Raw genomic sequence first — 23,829 nt, forward strand, 5'->3', positions numbered from 1 at the left:
ACCCCGTCCAACACGGACCCCGTCCACCCCCAAACAGCGACCAACACCACCCCCCCGCCCGCCCCCAAACCCCTTCCAACACCACCCCCCGTCTGCCACCAAACCTCGTCCAACACCGCCACCAAACCCCTTCCAACACCGCCCCCCCGCCCGCTACCAAACCCCGTCCAACACCGCCCCCCTGCCCGCTCCAAACCCCGTCCAATACCGCACCCCCCAAACCCCGTCCAACACCGCCCCCCCGCCCGCTACCAAACCCCGTCCAACACCGCCCCCGCTGCCCACTCCAAACCCCGTCCAACACCACCCTCCGCCCTCCCCCAAACACTGTCCAACACCGCCCCCATCCGCCCCCAAACCCTGTCCAACACCGCACCCCGCCCTCCCCCAAACCCCGTCAAACACCGCCTCCCCACCCCGTCCAACATCGCCCCCCCCCGCCCGCCCCCAACCCCATCCAACACCGCCCCCAAACCCCGTCCAACACCGCCCCCCTGCCCCCAAACCCCGTCCAACACCTCCCGCCCACCCGCCTCCCAAGCTCATCCAACACGGACCCCGCCCGCCCCCAACCCTGTCCAACACTGCCCCCTGCCCCTACCGCCCCCCCACCTACCCTCCAACACCTTCCTAACCCCACTTTTCCCATGGGCCCCATTATTTCTATTAAGTGATTTTCTATTAAGCAAGGGTTTGCTGGATGCAACTATGGCATTATAGTGGAACTATCTGTACATATAAAATTTACCCTTAAATGTCTGGATATCATATACTTCAAATATTCAAAGAACAAATCCGCAGTGTGATGAAACACTCTTCACTTGATAGAGCTGAATACGGCTCTAGCAATACTCCAAGTTAGACACCATCCAAGACAAAGCAACCTGCTTGATTGGCACTATATGAAAAATACTCACTCTCTCCAGCACCAATGCTCAGTAGCAGCAGCAATATGTACAATCTATGGATACACTGCAGAAATTCATGAAGGCTCTCTCGTCAGCACCTTCCAAACCCATGACTATGAATATGTAGAGGAAAGACAGCTGATTCATGCAAACACCAGCACTTGCAAGCTTTCCTCTAAACCATTCACCATCCTGACATGATTGGTTGGAATGGCAGTTGGACACACTTAGGAGCATACAGAGGGCGGAAAGCATCAGGAGTTTTAGAGACATGATCACATCCAAGGTTCAGGAAAATAGATGGGTGAGCACTAGAAGTAGCAGACAATGCAGAAGTCCCCTGTGGCTATCCCACTCTCTAACAAGCATACCTTTTTGGATACAGTTGGAGGGAGTAGCTTATCGTGTGGTGACGACAGCAGCAGCCAGAATGGTGGCATCACAGCTGGCTCAGTGTACAGCAGGGTGAGTCAAACTGTGGTAGAGCAATAGTAAAAGGGATTCTTTAGTTAGGGGCATAGACGGGCATTTTCGCGGCTGCAAAAGAGATGGAGTGCCTCCCCGGTGACAGGGTCAAGGATGTCTCTGAGTGGGCACAGGACATTCTCAAAACAGGGTGGGCAAGCAGCCAGAGGTTGTGGTACACATTGGAACTAAGAACATGACAGGAAGAGTGATGACATTCTGCAAAAGGGGTCTGGATGTCAGTTGAAAAGTAAATTGAAAAGCAGGACCTCTTGGATTGTAATTTTAGGATTACTCTCTGTGCCACATGCCAGTGAGACTAGAAATAGGAAAATAGTACAGTTAAACATGTGGCTAAAGAGCTGGTTTAAGAGCATGGGCTTCAAATATGTGGATCATTGGGATGTTGTCCAGGCCAGATAGGACCTGTATAAGAAGGATGAGTTGCACCTAAACTGACGGGGCACCAACATCCTGCCAGAGAGATTTACTACTGTCATTCAGGAGGGTTTAAACTAGTGTGGTGGGAGTGCAGGAACCTGAGCAGTGGTCAGCAAATAAAATTATGAAGGAGGGGTTAGAAACTAAGGCCAATAAGGCTCAGAGGAAGAAGAGACAGGGTAAGGGTACTGAACACTGTAGGACTGGCAGTCCAATGTGTATTTGTTTTAATGCAAGGCATATGACAGGGAAGAGAGTAAGTTTTGAAGCAATATATAAACAATCTAACCAAGAAACTACTAGACATGATATTGGGAAATGAGCCTGGCCAGGTGATCAAAGATTCAGTATTGCGGGAATAGTGACCATAATTCCATACTTTTTAATTACTTATGGATAAGGATAAGAGTAGTCTTCAGGTAATGGTAAATTGGGGAAAGGCCAACATCGATAAATATTAAGAAGGGACTGGAGTCTGTCAACATAAAAAAAGGTTGTGTTGGTGTTTTAAAAAGCATTAAGGTAGACAAGTCCTCAGGATCTGATAGGATCTATCCCAGAATGATGAGGGAGACAAGTGAGGAAGTTGCTGGGAATTTGTACGAAATCTCTGACTGGAGATTTGTTATCAGTGGTGTTCCGCAAGGATAGTGCTGGAACCCTTGCTGTTTGCAAAATATGTAAATGACTTGGAGGAGAACACAGATGGCCTGATTGTAAATTTGCATATGACCCAAAGATTAGGGGATTTGCAGATAGAGAGTAGGATCATAAGAGGAATCAGCAGGGCATAGAAAAGCTGGAGACTTGTGTGGAGAAATGGAACTTAATCTGTACAAATGCGAGGGGATGCATTTTGGAAGGTCCAATACAGGAGGGAAGTATACAGTAAATGGCAGAACCGTAGAAGCATTAACATACAGAGGGATCTCGGTGTATGGATCCACAGTTCTCTGAAAGTGGCAACACATGTAGATAAAGTAGTCAAGGAGGTGTATGGCATGATTGCCTTCATTGACCAGGGTACATAGAATATAAAAATTGGCAAGTCATGTTGCACTTTAGTTTGGACCCATTTGGAATATTGTGTACAGTTCAGATCACAACACTACTAGAAGGACGAGGAGGCTCTGGGGGAGGTCCAGAAAAGGTTCATTAGGTAGCTGTCTGGTTTAGAGGGTATTAGCTATGAGAAGAGATTGGAAAAACTTGGTTTGTTTTCACTTGAACTTCTGAGGCTGAGGGAGTGAACTGATAGAAGTTTACAAAATTATGGCAGGCTTGGATAAAATGGGTAGTTGGAGGCTTTTTCCCAGGGTATAGATGCCAATTACTAAGGGACATAGGTTTAAGGTAAAAAGGGAAAAGTTTAAAGGAAATGTGAGAATCGTTTATTTTTAAGCACAGAAGGTGGCAATTGTCTGAAATGCACAGCCAGAGGAAGTGATAGATTCAGATACAACAGCAACATTTAAGATGCATCTTAATAGGTGTATGAATAGGTAGGGAATAGATACAGACTGTGGAGAGGCAAAAGGCTTAAGTTTAGAAAGGCATAATTTGTCAGTGCAGTTTTGGTGGGTGAAAGTGCCTGTTCCTGTGCTGTATCATTCTTTGTTTTTCTTTGGAAACATTGCTTCACTGTCACTGGGCCAAAACTTCAGAATTGCTTTCTTGACCGCATTGAGTGCACCCCTACACTAATTGGACAGCAGTAGTTCAAGGAGGCAACTGACCACTACCTTCTATAGAGCAACTAGGACAAATAAATGCTAGGTAAAAACAATGACTGCAGATGCTGGAAACCAGAGTTTAGATTAGAGTGGTGCTGGAAAAGCACAGCAGTTCAGGCAGCATCCGAGGAGCAGTAAAATCAACGTTTCGGGCAAACCCACCCAGCCAGGACCACATCCCATAATGAATAAAATGATGTCCTAGTAAGTGCTACATTCTCAAGATGGTCTAGAAATTTGTTTCCTAAATTTGAGCCGCTGTCTGATTCCACCCTTCCTTCAGTGTCGGTGAGATTTCACAGACTCTATTCAGCACCTGGCCTAAGAAACCTGGTCGACATTGGAATTACACAGGGAGTGTGGAATGCATGACACACAAAGAGTAGAACAGGATCTGTTTTAATGCTGCAAAAGGTGGATAGCTGGATCTAGTGACAGTACTATTTCTGGGCACAAGAAATGAATCTTGTAATTGCTCTTGACCCCATCAATCTTGGAGCTCTCAATGTTGGAAGTCGTCAGAGCTGGCCTTACTTCGACCTCCACCAATTAACTGCATTCCTGAAAAAGTCAAACGGGGTGGGTGGGGGTGTTGCTGTAGTTTCGTGCTGGTAATGTCCACTGTAGCTCACAAAGAGACTATTTTTAAAAATAAACTGTTTTCTTCCTTGCACGTTATTTGATTCTGCCCAGTATTTAGACGTTGTTGTGAATCCTACCATAAAAATGCATTTCCAATTCAATGGCGTCAATGAAGCCTTGTCAGTTTGACACAAGAGTGCCCATGATCCTAACAAGCTGCAGGCTAGCGAGTTCTTTTCGAACTGTCTGCACCACGATGCATAATTCATTGGCTCTGCTCACTCAGTAATATAATTCTTTGCATCCCTGGCCACCCTTCTCTCTCTCCTACCCGCCCCTAAATCATTAACCTTGGCCAGTTACATTTCGCTCTCGAGTTACAAGGCTATTGCGCCGAAACAAATGCCTGCCGTTAGCGGATTACAATTAAAATAACCTACCGCGAGTAGCACCTAAAGGATTAGTTTCACTATCCGCAAAGACTGGTCTCAGGAGAATTTTCGAGAAGTGTTTCTGAAGAGTTTGCTACCTGCAGCATGCAATGACCACGCTGCAGCCACCTGGTGCTCGGCACGCGGCCACTCACCTGGGCACGCGCAGCTCTGACTCGGAGCAGCTGGAGCAACCTGGCGAGTTATAGACGCTACTCTTTCCAACATATACGGTAACATCACAGCACGTTTGGTGGATATGTCTGTGAAGTTCATATGCGTTCTTTTATCGCTATCAAAAGTAACGGTCAATTTTATTTTTTATAGAAGCACGTCCCCTTACTGGATTTGAGGGGGGAGGTCGCAGAATGAAACTGTACATCTGCCTCCTATCGTACGAACTGATGCTCCTCTGGACTGCACTTTTCATTCTGGGTAAGGCCTGTTATTATTCTGGCTCTTAGTTTTATCAGCACGTTTGCAATGAGTTTCAGAAATACCGAATTGTTGGAAACCCAAGATATATCTAGTTACAATCTAGCCAGCTGGAAGAGAACTATGCAGTCTAATTGTACCTTCCAACTCTTTGTTTATAACTTTGTGGGTTACGATACTTCAAATGCATGCTGCTTTTAATGTGCTGAACGTTTCTACATCAATCTCCACCCTAGATATTAATTCTTAGTATCCCACCATGTTCTAAGATTAAAATTTTGCTTCTACATTATCCAAAAATGTTTTCATCAGTTAATTAAATCTATCTTTCCTAATTAGTTCACTCTTTCTGTTAAAGGAAATATGCTCTTTGTGTTCACTCTGTGTAAGCCACTCCTGCATCCCAGTTAAATCTTTTGTCAAACTCTTCTGTTTCAGACAATCCACCTATTACTCATGTAAAATTCTCCATTTTTGGCAACAACGTCAAATCTCATCTGTATGCTGTCTTGTGTGATCACATTCTTGCTATGATGTGGTAATCAGATTTAGCATTCTAACTACCCTTAACAAGCATTTTATTCTGTTCTAGCATGATCTTCCTGTGTTTATAACCTAGGCCAGTGCAGAAAAGTATCTAATATGTCTTTTTACCCACTGTATCTGGACCATTAAATTTCTTAGGGAATTCGGTTTGAATCCCACCATGGCAATTGGTGGAATTTAAAACAAATTTTAAAATTTGGTATTAAAAGTCATGTAACACTGGTTCACTAATGTCCTTTAGGGAAGGTAAACTGCCATTCTTAACTGGTCTGGCCAACACATGATTCCAGACACACAGCATTGTGGTCACTTTTAAATGCCCCCTGAAATGGCCTAGCAAGCCACTCATATGCTTACTACTAAAATGGCTTCAAAAGAATGGAACCGGACAGATCACCCAGCATCAACAAAGGCACTAGAAATGACAATGGCAAACTTGCCCCGTCCACCCTGTAAAACTCGTCTTGCTAACATCTGGGGACTAGCGCCAAAATTGAGAGAGCTTTCTCAACTAGTCAAGCAACAGCCTGATATAGTTATACTCTCAGAATTTAATCTTACACGAAATATACCAGATAACACCAGCACAATCCATAAGTCCTGGATGTAGGTTTGCTCACTGAGCTGGAAGGTTCATTTCCAGACGTTTCATCACTGTACTAGGTAACATCTTCAGTGGGTCTCAGGCAAAGCATTGCTGATAATTCCTGCTTCCTATCTCTGTATGGGTTAGTGATGTCATTTCCAGTGGTGAAGTCACTTCCTGTTCTTTTTCTCGGCGTGGTAGATGGGGTCTAACTGAATGTGTTTGTTGATAGAGTTTCGGTTGCAATGCTATGCTTCTAGGAAATGACATAATCACAGGAAATGACATCACCACCCCAAAGAAACCCAAACATAGCAGGAATTATCAGCAGTGCTTCGCCTGAGGCCCACTGAAGATGTTACCTAGTAGGGTGACAAAACATTTGGAAATTAACCTTCCAGCTCAGTGAGCAAACCTACATCCAGAACCTCAACCTGAGCTACAAATCTTCTCAAAACTTGCGAAGACCTATGGGCACAATATACGAAAAATGGCCCGCAAGTGGGAAACAAATGCCATCCGACAGTGCCACCTGTGAACAGCTGTACTTCCTGCACGAATGCCTAAGAAAACAGGTACTACCTAAATGTCTTATCACCCCACTAACCAAAGGAATAGCAGAGCAAAACGGCCGCAGAAAGCTTAGAGAAATGATTAATGATGCCCACAATATAACCGGGAAACTTTGCACCAAAAATCTTTACTCAGTCATGCAATCAACCATGAACGGACAGACACAATACAGCAAGCCATAGATATTAGACAGTGACAAACACACAGAAAATGAAAAAACTAGACAAACTTACACAAAGTAACAACACAGAAGCATGGATAAAAAGCTTATCTGACCGACCCTTAACAGACACTGAAAAAGCCATTTTAGTAAGAGGATTAAATTACAACTGCCAGGATGCATACAAGAACGATTTCTTAGCAGCATTAGAAACAACACTAAAAGACAACCAACTCACAGAAGAAACCCAGCAAACCACCAGACAAGTAGTCGCACCAACATTAAGCAGAAAAAAGAAAAGAAGCACACAAGAAAGGAAAGCACTGGAAAGACTAAAAAAAACATTGTTATCCTCCCTGCAGACAAAGGATGCTTGACAGCCATTCTAAATCGAAGAGACTACATTGAAAAAGCAAATGCACTACTTACAGATACCAATAAGTGGTGACAGACCTGACCCCACAACTAGAGAACCGAATCACAGACCTACTCAAGAAACTTCAGAAATCTGAAGAAATAAATAAGACTGACTTCCAAAAAATGAAACTAAGTGGATCCAAAACACCATGCTTCTACGGATTACCCAAAATACACAAACCTGGAGCCCCCCTCAGACCCATAGTCTTGCTACCTGGATCACTAACTTACAGGTTGGCCAAGGAACTACACCAAAGACTAAAACACTGAGTAGAAGACTCACGCCATGCCATCCACTCCACCTGAGAATTCCTGAAGACCATCAAAGACACTAAGATAGAAGAGGATGAAGTAATGGTCTCCTTTGATATAACAGCCCTGTTTACATCAATCAACATTAACCTGGCCAAGGATACACTGACTACACTATTAGAAGACCCAAAGACACACACACCAAACACTACTAGCTTCATCAACAAGTATCATCAAGCTAGTGGACCTATGCCTTACCACACACTTCACCTTCAACAACACAACCTACAGACAAACCAACGGAACACCCACAGGATCTCTGATATCAGGGTTCTTAGCAGAGGCAATAATGCAGACTTGAACAAACAGCTCTGCCAACCATCCAACCCAAACTTTGGGTCCGCTATGTGGATGACATCACTAAATAAAACCATTTAAAGGAAACCTTCAAGACCATTAATAATACCCTTACTGGCATAAAAGTCACAAAAGAGGAGGAAAACAACAACAAACTGCCATTCCTTGATGTTACAGTCGAGCAAGCAGCCAATGGGGAACTTCAAACCAGCACCTACTGGAAAACAACACATACGTACCAAATATTGAATTACAGAAGCAATCAGATTTCAGGGATATTGGGACCAGTTCTGGAGGAGATGGGCCTAGTACAAGCTGGACCTGTTGCATATGGGCAGGACTGGAGCTCATGTCTTGAGGCAATATTTGCTCATGCAGTTGGGAGGTTTAAACTAAAACGGCAAGGGGATGGGAACCTAGACAGGCAGACAGAAGAAAGGGAAACAAAGGAAAAAACAAATGACAAAATGGGAAATAAGAAGAAAAGTGATAGCCTGAGAATTCAAAGAAGAGAATCAAACAGGATCACAGTGCAAAATAATGTGAACAGGACTAAGAATGTTAAAAAGACATGTGTTAAGGCCTTAACTTTATTTAAAAAGAGTGGAACTTGAGAAAAAGTGATATAAGAGACTCTCATTTCACAGAAGTTGTAATTATACAAGACTGCACTTTGTGCACAAGCAGTTATTTTGGTAGGTTAAAATGCTCACAAAACTATAAGCAATAAAAATAGTATAAATTACTCAGCCAATCAGTTGCTTTTTCTTGCTCTTCATCCCCTTTTGAAACGTTATCCAGATTGCTTCAATGTGATGCTGACTGTGGGACACTCTTCCTAGCCATTTGAATCCATCTTCTCCAAATGTTCTCAACATCACAGATGCCAGTTTTCACCTAATTTGATTCAATCCATTTGACATCAAGAAACGGCTGAAGGCATTGGATACTTAAAAGGTTATAGGCCTGGACAACACATGACAAGACGTGCAGTCCAGAAAATGCCACTCCCCTGGCTAAGATGTTCCAGTTCAGCTGCAACACTGCCTTCTACCCAAAAATGAAATATTGCCTGGGTATATCCTCCACACAGAAGCAAGACAAATCCAACACAGAGTCAATTAGTCTACTCTGGATTATCAGTAAAGTGATCAAGCTGTACTTGCCTCTCAATTTTGATTCGACCAGGATCACTCACTCCTGACCTCATTCCAACCTTGGTTCAAAAGCAGAAAATGACCTGAATTTCAAGTATGAAGTGAGAGTGACCGTCCTTGACATCAAGGCCACATTTGAGTGTGGTATCAAGGAGTCCAAGCAATACTTGAGTCAATGGGAGTTAGCTGTTGTGGAGTGGGGACGTCACTCTCTCTCCACTGATTGGAGACATACCTGACACAAATGAAGTTGGTGTGGTGGTTGGAGGTCAGTCATCTGTCCTCCAAGACATTTCTGCAAGAATTCAACAGAGTCATGTTCTCGGCCCAACCATCTTCAGTTGCTTCATCAATGACCTTCCCTCCAACATAAGTCAGAAGTAGAGATGCTCACTGATGATTGCACAATGTTCAGGACCATTCATGATTCCACAGATACAGATAATCAGTCCATGTCCAAAAGCAGGAAGACCTGGACAATATCCAGGCTTGGGCTGACAGTGAAAAGTATCTTTGCACTACACAGGTGCCAGTTTTCAATAAAAGAGAATCCAACCATTGCCTCAGACATTCATTGTCACTGCCTTGATGAATCCTTTATTGTCAACGTCCTAGTGGTTACCATTGACCAGAAACTGAACTGGGCTAGCAGTTTAAATCATGTGGCTACAAGAGCAGGTCAGAGTTTAAGAATCCTACAGTGAAGAATCCCCATCTCCTGACTTGCCAAACAGTGTCCACTATCTACAAAGCACAAATCAGTATAATGGATTACTCCCTACTTGGCTGGATGATTGCAGTTCCAACAACACTCAAGAAGCTTGACACCATGCAAGAGAAAGCAACCCACTTGATTGACACCACATTACAACATTTGCTCCCTCCATCATTGATACTCAGTTTCAGAACACCACCACCTGCAAGTTCCCCTCCAAGCAATTCACCATTCTGACTTGGAGATATATCACTTATTCCTTCAGTGTTGCTGAGTAAAAATTCAGGAATTCTCTCGCTAACCTACGCCAAATGGACTGCAATGGTTCGGAAAGACAGCTGAGCACCACATTCTCAATGGCATCAAGAGACAGGAGGTAAATGCTGGCCCAGTCCGTGATGTCGGCATCCATGAGTTGAATTACAAGTGTTCTACTTGCTGTGCTACCTTTGTGAATGCAGTAACTCTGTTTCTGTCACCACACATGCTGCAGGACCTGCTGGCTATTTCCAGCAGTTTTTCTTGTTACTTAAGAGTTCCACCATTCATGGTATTTTGGGTAAAGTCTTCCTAGACCCAGAATGATATAGACAATGATGAATCAATTGATAAAGTATGCTTAGATTGGATAAATGAGATTATGGACTTCGAGAAAAATGGTTGAATTTTCCACCTGAAACAGCGAGATGAGAATCTCGTCACTGAGTGGTGAGAGGCTGACTTACATATATTAATGTAACCTGTCTTGTCTTTCTCTGCCCTATTGTGGTAGATTTATGTTTGCAATGAGACAAAACAGGGATTTTGTGAAATGAAAGTGGCTGCCACAGCTGCTGGTCTATGTGGCTAAAATGCAGTGAGGTGACCCAAGTGAGTGAATAGCAGTTACAGAGGATATGCAGCTTTAGTGGGGGTAGGGTAGGCTGGGTGAAACTGCAGTGTGATATCATGAACCTTGGTTGTGCAATATTTGAGATAGCAAGTGAGAAAATGCTGGCATTTACTCTTGCAGAGCGAAGAAGGTAATAACCTATTTCCTGCATTGCAGGCAGTCCTCCAGGTGGTGGATACTTCACTAATCTGGTTGACAGCTTCAGACTAGAAGATGTGGGTCTTAATCCACCTACCCTGCATTACAGCATATTCAGGGTTCTTGTTTTTTTTTAAAAAAAATCAGCATTTTAACCTACCAACACAACTGTTTGTGCACAAAATGTAGTCTTGTATAATTACAATCTCTTGTATCACTTTTTCTCAAGTCCCACTCTTTTTTTAAAATAAGGTTAAGATTTTATGTAGGAGGTGTGGCTGCTACTACATCTACTACAAACCGACCGACTCCCACAGTTACCTGGACTACACCTCCTCCCATCCTGCCCCCTGTAAAAACGCCATCCCATTCTCCCAATTCCTTCGACTCCGCCGCATCTGCTCCCAGGAGGACCAGTTCCAAAAACGCAAAACTCAGATGGCCTCCTTCTTCAAGGACCGCAATTTCCCCCCCGACGTGATCGACGATGCCCTCCACCGCATCTCTTCCACTTCCCGCTCCTCCGCCCTTGAACCCCGCCCCTCCAACCGCCACCAGGACAGAACCCCACTGGTCCTCACCTACCACCCCTCCAATCTCCATGTACAGCGCATCATCCGCCGTCATTTCCGCTACCTCCAAACGGACCCCACCACCAAGGATATATTTCCCTCCCCTCCCCTATCAGCATTCCGTAAAGACCACTCCCTCCGTGACTCCCTCGTCAGATCCACACCCCAAACCAACCCAACCTCCACTCCCGGCACCTTCCCCTGCAACCGCAGGAGGTGCAAGACTTGCGCCCACACCTTCCCCCCCCCCCCCCCCCCCCTCACCTCCCTCCAAGGCCCCAAAGGAAACTTCCATATCCGCCACAGATTCACCTGCACCTCCACACATATCATCTATTGCATCCTCTGCACCCGATGTGGCCTCCTCTATATTGGGGAGACAGGCCGGCTACTTGCGGAGCGTTTCAGAGAACACCTCTGGGACACCCGGACCAACCAACCCAACCACCCTGTAGCTCAACATTTCAGTTCCCCCTCCCACTCCACCAAGGATATGCAGGTCTTTGGACTCCTCCATTGTCAGACCACAACAAAATGACGGTTGGAGGAAGAACGCCTCATCTTCCGGCTAGGAACCCTCCAACCACAAGGGATGAACTCGGATTTCACCAGTTTCCTCATTTCCCCTCCCCCCACCCTGTCTCAGTCAAATCCATCCAATTCAGCACCGCCTTCCTAACCTGCAATCTTCTTCCCGACCTCTCCGCCCCCACCCCAGTCTGACCTCTCACCCTCACCTTGACCTCTTTCCACCTATCACATTTCCGACGCCCCTCCCCCAAGTCCCTCCTCCCTACCTTTTATCTTAGCCTGCTGGACAAACTTTCCTCATTCCTGAAGAAGGGCTTATGCCCGAAACGTCGATTCTCCTGTTCCCTGGATGCTGCCTGACCTGCTGCGCTTTTCCAGCAACACATTTCCAGCTAAGATTTTATATAGACCCTGAATTATTTTTGCAATTCCTAGGGAGATTGTTGCTCCATTTTGTATCAATTTCCAAGTAAGTTAAATGGAAATAAACTGATAGTGGATGTACCAAAATTAATCTTAATTTTCACCACATTGTACTACATTTGTGTTCAAATAAGAATTTGCTTTTTATTTGGATAGGCTCTGAGTCAGCAGATGGAAGATATGCTCAAATGCTGTTTAAGAGTTTATTTGAAGATTATACTGATGCTCTCAGGCCTGTGGAAGATACAGATCTAGCCCTGAACGTCACTCTGAAAATCACCCTTTCTCAAATTAAAGATATGGTAAGATTTTCTTGATACAGCCTTTTCCTCACCAATTCTCTCCTTTCGTCCTTTTTTTCCTCCTTTATGATGTTAGCAACATGTTTTTGTCCATTTCTATGAGGTCGCTCATGCTTTAGTTATTCTCTATTTAACTTGTTCAGAAAATGTTATTACAAACTTGCAGTAGATGAGTCTTGAACCCAGGCCTTCTGAACCAGAGGTAGGTACTCTACCAGTGCACCACAAAAGAACCTCACCCATGCTCTATTATCTTGTCCAAATGATCACTCTTCACTTGTGAACCTTAATGGTGACTATTAATAAGCTGTTCAAGTGCACACAGCCAATTCTGCCTTCCTCATCTGTTAATTATGCATACTATTTAATTTGTTAATTTGTGAACTTTCATAAGTAGATCTGGATAGAAATTAGAAACAAAAATTTTGAGTCTCTAACCTAGCAGTATTGAGGCTGTTTGGTTTTATTGCTGTCCTAGCTGAGAATAGCTAACACAGGCCAGAGATTCAACCTGGTGTGTTCTTCCATTGTATTGCTAAGCTGATCATTGGACAAATTCGTTGAGCTATCGGGGAAGTTCATTCAAATATTTGACTGTGCATCGTTTATCTTGAGAGAATTGCAATACATTGCTATTTGATCTTATTCATATTCTAACCTGATAGTTTTCAAAGGTTAAAAATTAAGGCAGTAATGTTGAATGTTAAAGATGTAACTTTGAAATTCTCAAGGCTGTTTACACAATACCATTAGAACCTGAATTGGGCCATTAGCCCTTTGAGCCATTCTTCCATTAATAGAGTTATAGAGCTCCACAGTACAGAAAAAAGGCCCTTTGACCCATTGAGTCTGTGCTGGTCAAAAATATTATAGGATTCTGGGTTACTCAAGATGGAGGATGGGGAAAAATTGTGGCTATAAGTGTTGCTCCTTTTTTTTTGAGATATTTTAGGTGTTGAAGCTGATTTCCTCAAATTACAGGAGTAGTAATTACTGTTCTATAGGCTGTTACATTGTTTTGGAGCTTTGGGGATAAAAAGATCAAAACAACGACACTTTAAAAAGGTGGAAGAGAGGGAAAGGCAGGGACCACCTGGCCAGTGAATCAAACAAGAAAGAAAACAATCTGCACAGCTACTGACTTTGCTGTTTGAGTTCAAGTAGCTCTTGACATTAGAGTGTGTCTAAGAAAAATTAACAAACAGGGAAATTCATAGCTGATCTTGGAGGAACCTGTATGGGAGAGCTCACAGCACAGCAGCAGCTAAACGCATGTTTTTTTAAAGTGTAACCCCTCTGTTCATTTTCTTTGTAAATCTGCAATGGTGAGTAAAGTGGATTCTTTTTTGATTATATAATTTATTGACATCAGTCTCTTGTTTAAATTTTAAAAGTATAAAACATAGGTACTAAATTAGCTTGAAGCAGTGATTTTTAGAGCAGTAAAACTGTGCTTGCAGATTGTTAAGGTGCAAAGATGGACTTTAGTAGTAATGTGCTGTTCCTGTCAGATATGGGAGATTAGGGAGAGTTTCCATATTACTGATGATTATGTCTGCAGTTAGTGTTTTGGTTGCAAATCCTATCAGATTGCCTGGGTTGATTGGAGTGGCGGTTAGAGGCAATGAGGAGTTTACAGGAGTTAGGAGGTCTGATGGATGGCAGTTATAGAAGAGAAAAAAATGCAGATGCAGTAAGTTAGATGGGTGAACTTAAGGAAAGGTAGGAGAGGGAGGCAGGTAGTGCAGAAGCCTCCTGCGGCTATCCCCATCTCAAGCAATTAGGCTGTTTTGGAAAATGTAGGGGGTTATAGATTCTCATGGGGATGTAGCACAGACAGCCAGGTTTCTGGTCCTGAGACTGACTAATGTAATGAGGGGTAGAGTCATAGAGATATACAGCACGGAAACAGACCCTTCTGTCCAACTTGTCCGTGCCGACCAGATATCCCAACCCAATCTATTCCCACCTGCCAGCACCTGGCCCATATCCATCTGAACCCTTCCTATTCATATACCCATCCAGATACCTTTTAAATGTTGCAATTGTACCAGCCTCCACCACTTCCTCTGGTAGCTCATTCCATACATGTACCATCCTCTGCGTGGAAAAGTTGCTCTTTAGGTTTCTTTTATATCTTTTTCCCTCTTACCCTGAACGTATGCCCTCTAGTTCTGGACTCCCCACCCCAGGGAAAAGACTTTGTCTACTTAGCCTATCCATGCCCCTCATGATTTTATAAACCTCTAATAGGTCACCCCTCAGCCTCTGATGCTCCAGGGAATCCAGCATTCCCTATACATACCAGCCTTTTCTTTCATCCTAACAGGAATATACTTTCTCTGGACTCTCGTTATCTCATTTCTGAAGGCTTCCCATTTTCCAGCTGTCCCTTTACCTGCGAACATCTGCCCCCAATCAGCTTTTGAATGTTCTTGCCCAATGCTGTCAAAATTGGCCTTTCTCCAATTTAGAACTTCAACTTTTAGATCTGGTCTATCCTTTTGCATCACTATTTTAAATCTAATAGAATTATGGTTGCTGGCCCCAAAGTGCTCTCCCACTGACTCCTTAGTCACTTGCTCAGCCTTATTTCTCAAGAGAAGGTCAAGTTTTGCATCTTCTCTAGTAGGTACATCCACATCCTGAATCAGAAAATTGTCTTGTATACACTTAACTAATTCCTCTCCATCTAAACCCTTATCAGTATGGCAGTCCCAGTCTATGTTTGGAAAGTTAAAATCCCCTACCATAACCACCCTATTATTCTTACAGATAATTGAGATCTCCTTACAAATGTATTCCTCAATTTCCCTCTGACTATTAGGGAGTCTATAATACAATCGCAATAAGATGATCATCCCTTTCTTATTTCTCAGTTCCACCCAAGTAACCTTCCTGGATGTATTTCCGGGAATATCCTCCCTCAATACAGCTGTACTGCTTTCCCTTATCTAAAACACCACTCACCCTCCTCTCTTGCCTCCCGTTCTGTCCTTCCTGTAGCATTTGTATCCTGGAACATTAAGCTGCCAGTCCTGCCCATCCCTGAGCCATGTTTCTGTAATTGCTATGATATCCCAGTCCCATGTTCCTAACCATGCCCTGCCCTGTTAGGCCATTTGCATTAAAATAAATGCAGTTTAATTTATCAGTCCTACCTTATTCTCTGCTTTGTCCCTGCCTTCTCTGACTGTTTGACTCACCTTTGTTCTCAACTACACCGGTCTCAGAATGATCTCTTTCCTCATTATCTCCCTGGCTCTCTCTTCCATCCCCCCACCTTACTAGCTTAAATCCTCCCGTGCAGCTGTAGCAAATCTCCCTGCCAGAATATTTGTTGCCTTCTAATTTAGGTGCAAACCGTCCTTCTTGTACAGGTCACTTCTACCCCAAAAGAGCTTTCAATGGTCCAAAAATATGAATCCTTCTCCCATAAACCAGCTACTCAGCCATGCATTCATCTACTCTATCCTCTTATTCCTGCTCTCACTATGTCAGGTTCCAAGCGATCGATTGTGATAGGGCACTGTCTCGTTAGAGGCACAGACAGATGTTTCTGGAGCCGACGGCAAGAATTCAGAATGGTGTGTTGCCTGCCTGGTGCCAGGATCAAGGATATCTCTGAGGGGGTGCAGAATATTCTCAAAAGGGAGAGGGACCAGCAGTAGGTCTTTGTACACAATAGAACAAATGACATAGGAATGGAAAAGGATGATATTCTGAAGGGAGAATATAGGAAGTTAGACAGGAATTTAAAAAGGAGGTCCTCAGGTAGTAATATCTGGACTACACCCAGTGCTATGAGCTAATAAGGGTCGGAATAGGAAGATTGAGCAGATGAATGCGTAACTGAGGAGCTGGTTCAGGGTAGAATGATTCAGATTTTTGGATCATTGGAATCTCTTCTGGGGTAGAAATGACCTGTGTAAGAAGGATGGACTGCACCTGAATTGGAAGGGGACAAATATACTGGCAGGGAAATTTACTAGAGCTGCTCGGGACAATTTAAATGAGTAAGGTGGGATGGTGGGACCCAGCAACACAATGTGGAAAGAGATCAGTCTGGGACTGGTACAGTTGGGAAAAGGGGCAAGTCAAACAGTCAGGGCAGACAGGAACAAAGCAGCGAACAAGATAGCACTGATAAAGTAAACACACTAATTTCAATGCAAGAGGCCTAACAGTGAAAGCAGATGAACTTAAGGCATGGTTAGGAACGTGGGACAATATCAAAGATGTGGCTCAGGGTTAGACAGGACTGGCAGCTAAACGTTCCAAGATACAAATGCTATAGGAAAAATAGAAAGGATGACAAGCGAGGAGGGGAGTGGTATTTTTGATCAGGGATAACATTAAGGCTGTAATTAGGGAGGATATTCCTGCAAATACATCCATTATTCGGGTGGGACTGAGAAATAAGAAAGGGAGGATCACCTTATTGGGATTGTATTGTACTCTCCCAATAGTCAGAGGGAAATTGAGAAACAAATTTGTAAGGAGATCTTCGTTATCTATAAGAATAATCAGTTGATTATGGTAGGGGATTTTAACTTTTCAAACATAGGCTGGGATTGCCATAGTGTTAAAGGTTTAGATGGAGAGGAATTTGTGTGTACAAGGAAATTTTCTGATTCAGTCTGTGGATATACCCAGTAGAGAAGGTGCAAAGCCTGACCTCCTCCCAGAAACCATAATTCTAATAGTTTTAAAATAGTGATGGAAAAGGAGAGATCGGATTTAAAAGTTGCAGTTCTAAATTGGAGGAAGACCAATTTTGATGGTGTTAGGCAAGAACTTTCAAAAGTTGATTGGGGACAGATGTTCGCAGGTAAAGGGAGGGCTGGAAAATGGGAAGCCTTCAGAAATGAGATAACGAGAATCCAGAGACAGTATGTTCCTGTTAGGGTGAAAGGAAAGGTTGGAAGGTGTAGGGAATGCTGGATGACTAGAGAAGTTGAGGTTTTGGTCAAGGAAAAAGAAGGAAGCGTATGTTAAGTATCAACAGCAGGGATCGAGTGAATCCTTAGAGTATAAAGGCAGGTGGAGTATACTTAAGATGGAAATCAAGAGGGCAAAAAGGGGACGTGAGATAGCTTTGGCAAATAGGGTTAAGGAGAATCCAAAGGGATTTTTATAAAAGCATCAAGGACAAAAGGGTAACTAGAGAGAGAATAGGGCCCCTCAAAGATCAGCAAGGCAGCCGAAGTTTGGAGATACTAAACAAGTATTTTGCATCAGTGTTTACTGTGGAGAAGAACTTGGAAGATATAGAATGTGGAAAAATAGATGGTAAATCTTGAAAAATGTCCATAATACAGAAGAGGAGGTGCTGAATGTCTTAAAACTCATAACGGTGGATAAATCCCCAGGACCTGATCAGATTTACCCAAGAAGCTAGGGAAGTGATTGCTGGGCCCTTTGCTGAGATAAGTATATCATTGATAGTCACAGGTGAGGTGCCAGAAGACTGACGTGGTGCCACTACTTAAGAAAGGTGATAAGGAAAAGCCAGGGAACTAGAGACCAGTGAGCCTGACATCGTTGCTGGGCAAGTTGTTGGAAGGATTTACATGTATTTGGAAAGGCAAGGACTGACTAGGGAAAGTCAACAAGGCTTTGTGCATGGGAAATCATGTCTCACAAACTTGAGGTTTTCTTTAAAGAAGTAACAAAGAAAATTGAGGGCAGAGTGGTGGACGTGACCAACATGGACTTCAATAAGGCATTTGACAAAGTTCCTCATGGTAGACTGGTTAGCAAGGTGAGATCCAGTGGAGTACAAGGAGAACTAACCATTTGGATACAGAATTGGCTCGAAGGTAGAAGACAGTGGATGGTGGTGGAGGGTTGCTTTTCAGACTGGAGGCCTGTAACCAATGGAGTGCCACAAGGATCGGTGCTGGATCCACTGCTTTTTGTCATTGAATATAAATGATTTGATGTGAACATAGGAGATATAGTTAGTAGGTTTGCAGATGTAGTGGACAGCGAAGAAGGTTACCTCAGATTACAATGGGATCTTGATCGGGTGAGCCAATGGTCCAAGGACTGGCAGATGGAGTTTAATTTAGATAAATGTGAGGTGTTGCATTTTGGAAAAGCAAATCTTAGCAGGACTTATACACTAAATGGTAATGGTCCTGGGGAGTGTTACTGTAAAAAGACACCCTTGGAGTGCAGGTTCATAGTGCCTTGAAAGTGGTGTTGCAGGTAGACAGGTAGTGAAGATGTTCAGTACGCTTTTCTTTTTTTTTAGGAGCATTGAGTGCAAGAGTTAAGAGGTCAGGTTGCAGCTGTACAGGACATTGGCTAGGCTACATTTGGAATATTGTGTGCAATTCTGGTATCCCTCCTATAGGAAACTTGATAGAGTTCAGAAAAGATTTACAAGGATGTTGGCAGGGTTGGAGGGTTTGACCTATAGGTTGGGCCTGTTTTCTCTGGAGCATCGGCTGAGGGGTAACTTTCTAAAGGTTTATAAAATCAAGAGTAAATAGACAGGTCTTTACCCTGGGTTGAGGGAGTCCAGAATTCTGCATAGGTTTAAAGTGAGAGAGGAAAGATTTAAAAAGGATCTAAGGGGCAAATTTTTCACGCACAGGGTAGTACACGTATGGAATGAGCTGCCAGAGGAAGTGGAGGAGGCTGGTACAATTAAAACATTTAAAAGGCATCTGGGTGGGTATATGAATAGGAAGGGTTTAGTGGGATATGAGTCAAGTGCAGATAAATGGGACTAGATTAAGTTAGGATAGTTGATTGACATGGACAATTTGGACTAAAGGGTCTGTTTGCGTGCTATACGTCTCTATGACTCTCTATAACCCACCTAACTCTCTTTCAATGTCACTTTCCAGCAATTGTCCCATATCCTTGCATGCTTTAGTGTCACAGGTGTACATATAAATATACGAGGAGAACGTGAGGACTGCAGATGCTGGAGATCAGAGCTGAAAATGTGTTGCTGGAAAAGCACAGCAGGTCAGGCAGCATCCAAGGAACAGGAGAATCGACGTTTCGGGCATAAGCCCTTCTTCAGGAATTCCTGAAGAAGGGCTTATGCCTGAAACGTCGATTCTCCTGTTCCTTGGATGCTGCCTGACCTGCTGCGCTTTTCCAGCAACACATTTTCAGCTATATATAAATATAAGGTGTACATGTAATGTTATGGATGTTTCTGCCTCCACCATCTATACTGACAATGAGTTCCAGATTCCCACCACTCTCTAGGGTGGGAAATAAAAATTCCATACATTCTTCTAAACCTCCAGCCCCTTACCTTATATCAATGCCCTTGTCATTGATCCCTCCACCAAGGGGAAAAGTTTCTTTCCATCAATCTCTATGCCCCTTATAATTGTTTTACAACTTAATCATGCCCTTCCTCAATCATCTCAGCTCCATGGAAAACAACCCCAGTCTAATTCAATCTCTCTTCATAATTAAAACTCTCCAGCCCAGGCAACGTCCTGGTAAATCTCCTCTGCACCCTTTCCAGTGCAGTCATTCCCTCCTACAATATGGATTCCAGAAATGCCTGCAATGCCACAGCTGTGGCCTAACCAACATTTTAAACAGTTTCAGCATAACGCCCTTGCTCTTAGACTCTCTGCCTCAGCTTATAAAGACAGGTACCCCAAGTGCCGCCTTAACCACTTTATCTACTTGTCCTGTTGCCTTAAGGGAGCAGAGGACATGCTCACCAAGGTCCCTCCGATCCTTGGTGTTTTTTAGGGTCCTGCCATTCATCATTTATTCCGTGGCCTTGAATGTCCTGCCCAAGTGCATCATCTCAGACTTATCCAGAATAAATTCCATTTGCCACAGATTAGTCCACCTGACCAGCTCATTCCTATTCTCCTCTAAGGCTATTCGGCTCACAATTTACCACACCATCAATGTTTCATATCGAATGTGCTGACTACCCCTCCTACATTCAAGTCATAATCATTTATGTGTACCACAAACACCAGAGGCCCGAACACTGATACCTGGATAATCCCAAAGCAAATCAAAGAACTGCAGATGCTGGAAATCTGAAGCAAAACAGAAATTGCTAGAGAAACTCAGCAGGTCTGATAGCATTAGTGCAGAAAGAAGAGTTAAGATTTTGAGTCCAGTGATCTGAAGGGATCCACTAACAAAGGCAATGACCTAGTGGTATTGTTGCTGGACTGTTCATCCAGAGATCCAGGTGATGATCTGGGTTCGAATCCCGAAACAGTAGATTGTGGAATTTACATTCAATAAAAAATTCAGGAATTAAGAGTTTAATGATGACCGTGAATCTATCGTCGATGGTCAGGAAAAGCCCAACTGCTTCACTGCTGTCCTTTAGGGAAGGAGACTACCATCTTGGCCTACATGTGACTCCCGACCCACAGCAATGTGGTTCACTCTTAACTGCTCCCTGGGAAATTAGGGACGGCAATAAATGCTAGCCTAGTCAGTGATATCTTTATACCATGAATGGATGAAGAAAAACTTTCCAATGCGTGCATCAAGTTCCGCGTCATGGTGCAACAATCATGTACAAGTGCAAGGTTCAAAGTTAAATCCTACTCCAATCCTTTGAGTTCACTCCCATAATTTTACAGAGCAGAACAATCAACAGAAGAGAAAGAAATAAACACGCTGACAAGAAGGAAGCTCTATTTTGGTTACAGCTGGATACTTTTAATACTTTCACAAAATAGATTGCAGCCGTTTCCACAATATAGATGTACTTACTTTGCGGTCCAATGTTTAAATGTTATGTAATTGAGTCATGCGAGTTCTCACGGAGTTCAAGGTAAGATCCTTGAACTTCGTATGCTTTCTGCTCTCTTTGGCATCATCACATTAGAAAGATCTGCATCATTTTGCTATGTTACACTGTATTTTTCAAAAAGTGAGTGCGAGTGTGCAATCAAAGTATGTTGGGAGCCTATGAAGGAGTATTATCAGGACAAACAGCCCAATCAGTTGTTGTAATACTAGCATACGAAGTATAGATTATGTAGGTCCAGGTAACGTATTTGCTTATCACTCTGCAAGCAACAGGCTCAGCACAAGTGTTATTTAAAGGGCTAGGCACCCAATTTGTAGGTGTGGTTATTTATTTAAATGAATTAATCAATCAATCAATTCTTGGGAGTCTGAAAACAGAAAGGCAGTTTATCATTGACATGAGGGAAATTGGATGAGCTGGAAAGTAAAAGGTCCAAGATTAGATCATCAACAATTTGCTCATCATGGCTAATAGCAGTATGAGGGCGTTCTGGTAGTAACAAGGAATATAAACCAAGAATACCCCACCATCCTTAACACTAATAGTTATTCTGGATGTCATTGGGCCCCGTTAGTTTGACTTGGTTTCACCTTCTGTACAGCTATTACTTTTTTTTTGTTATAACTCCTTTTTGCCACTTTGGTTACTGATAAGAAAGTAATGAGCTCGGAAGAGGTTAACTTGACTTCTGACCTTTACATTTACGTCTTCTCACAATCATGAAATGGGAATGAGCGAAACAGGGCCTCTTGGCTTTATCCAGTACCACTAAAACATTTGTGTGTTGTTTCCAATCAGTTTGCAATTGCATGGAGCATTTCTTTGTCAAGTGCGTCTAAGCAGTGTTACATTGATTGGTTAACATACTTTGTGTGATTATGACTAAAATAAATTCATTATGAAATGTTAATTTCCCTACTAATCTTATACCCCATCTATCCTGTCAATCCCATAAGAGTTTTGCATTTTTGAATGTAATTATTTCTCGTTCTCCTAAACTCTGGAGATTAAAGGCCCTATCTGTAATCTTTCCACATAGAACAATCGCTCCATGCAAGGAATGAGTTTGTTTGACCTTCATTGCTCTCTCTCTATGGTAAATATACCTTTCTGAAGGCAAACTGTGACATTACTCCAAATGTGATCTCACTCTGTATAATTGCAGTAAGACATCTTTCCTCCTATATTTAGATCCTCCTGTAAACAAATGCCAAAATAATATCTGAAGACAGGAAGTTTCCATAGTCCCATAGACTGTTCTTTCATTAGAAGGAGATGAATGGTTGTGAATTTTAACCTGAGGGTCCACAAGTCTCAGGCAAGGTTGAGAAGGTGGGGCTTTTATGGTGACCTCAGCTGATGTTGAAATTGAAGCATTGCCATTGGTGTCGTAGATTCATAGAGATGTACAGCATGGAAAACAGACCCTTTGGTCCAACGCGTCCATGCCGACCAGATATCCCAACCCAATCTAGTCCCACCTGCCAGCACCCAGCCCATATCTCTCCAAACCCTTCGTATTCATACACCCATCCAAATGCCTCTTAAATGTTGCAATTGTACCAGCCTCCACCATTTCCTCTGGCAGCTCATTCCATACACGTACCACCCTCTGTGTGAAAATGTTGCCCCTTAGGTCTCTTTTATATCTTTCCCCTCTCACCCTAAACCTATACCTCTAGTTCTGGACACCCCCAACCCAGGGAAAAGACTTTGCCTATTTACCCTATCCATGCCCCTCATAATTATGGTCACCCCCTCAGCCTCTGACGCTCCAGGGAAAACAGCCCCAGCCTGTTCAGCCCCTCCCTATTGCTCAAATCCTCCAACCCTGGCAACATCCTTGTAAATCTTTTCTGAACCCTTTCAAGTTTCACAACATCTTTCCGATAGGAAGGAGACCAGAATTGCATGCGATATTCCAACAGTGGCCTAATCAATGTCCTGTACAACCGCAACATGACCTCCCAACTCCTGTACTCAATACTCTGACCAATAAAAGAAAGCATACCAAATGCCTTCTTCACTAACCTATCTAACTGCGACTCCACTTTCAAGGAGCTATGAACCTGCACTCCAAGGTGTCTTTGTTCAGCAACACTCCCTAGGACCTTACCATTAAGTGTATAAGTCCTGCTAAGATTTGCTTTCCCAAAATGCAGCACCTCGCATTTATCTGAATTAAACTCCATCTGCCACTTCTCAGCCCATTGGCCCATCTGGTCAAGATCCTGTTATAATCTGAGGTAACCCTCTTCGCTGTCCACTACACCTTCAATTTTGGTGTCATCTGCAAACTTACTAACTACATCTCTTATGCTCACATTCAAATCATTTATGTAAATGACAAAAAGTAGAGGACCCAGTACCGATCCTTGTGGCACTCCACTGGTCACAGGCCTCCAGTCTGAAAAACAACCCTCCACCACCACCCTCTGTC

At 43.3% G+C, this 23,829-nt stretch overlaps 1 protein-coding gene across 3 annotated transcripts in view; it reads left to right on the plus strand.

Moving 5' to 3' along the window:
- Positions 1 to 23,829, plus strand: part of chrna9a (cholinergic receptor, nicotinic, alpha 9a) — a 91,475-nt gene that overhangs the window by 50,087 nt on the left and 17,559 nt on the right. For 2 of the 3 annotated variants that reach the window (XM_087987521.1, XM_043692625.2), the window contains 2 exons: positions 4,888 to 4,995; positions 12,471 to 12,616. In XM_087987521.1, coding sequence (XP_087843647.1) covers positions 4,888 to 4,995; positions 12,471 to 12,616 — 254 coding nt within the window. Of the gene's footprint in view, positions 1 to 4,467; positions 4,794 to 4,887; positions 4,996 to 12,470; positions 12,617 to 23,829 lie in introns of those variants that run through there. The other variant, XM_043692597.2, reaches the window with a different exon arrangement.

This window comes from Chiloscyllium plagiosum, unplaced genomic scaffold (assembly GCF_037043375.1).
Source record: "Chiloscyllium plagiosum isolate Xiang-an unplaced genomic scaffold, Cpla_swu_hap1 HiC_scaffold_1, whole genome shotgun sequence".
Classification (NCBI taxonomy): domain Eukaryota; kingdom Metazoa; phylum Chordata; class Chondrichthyes; order Orectolobiformes; family Hemiscylliidae; genus Chiloscyllium; species Chiloscyllium plagiosum.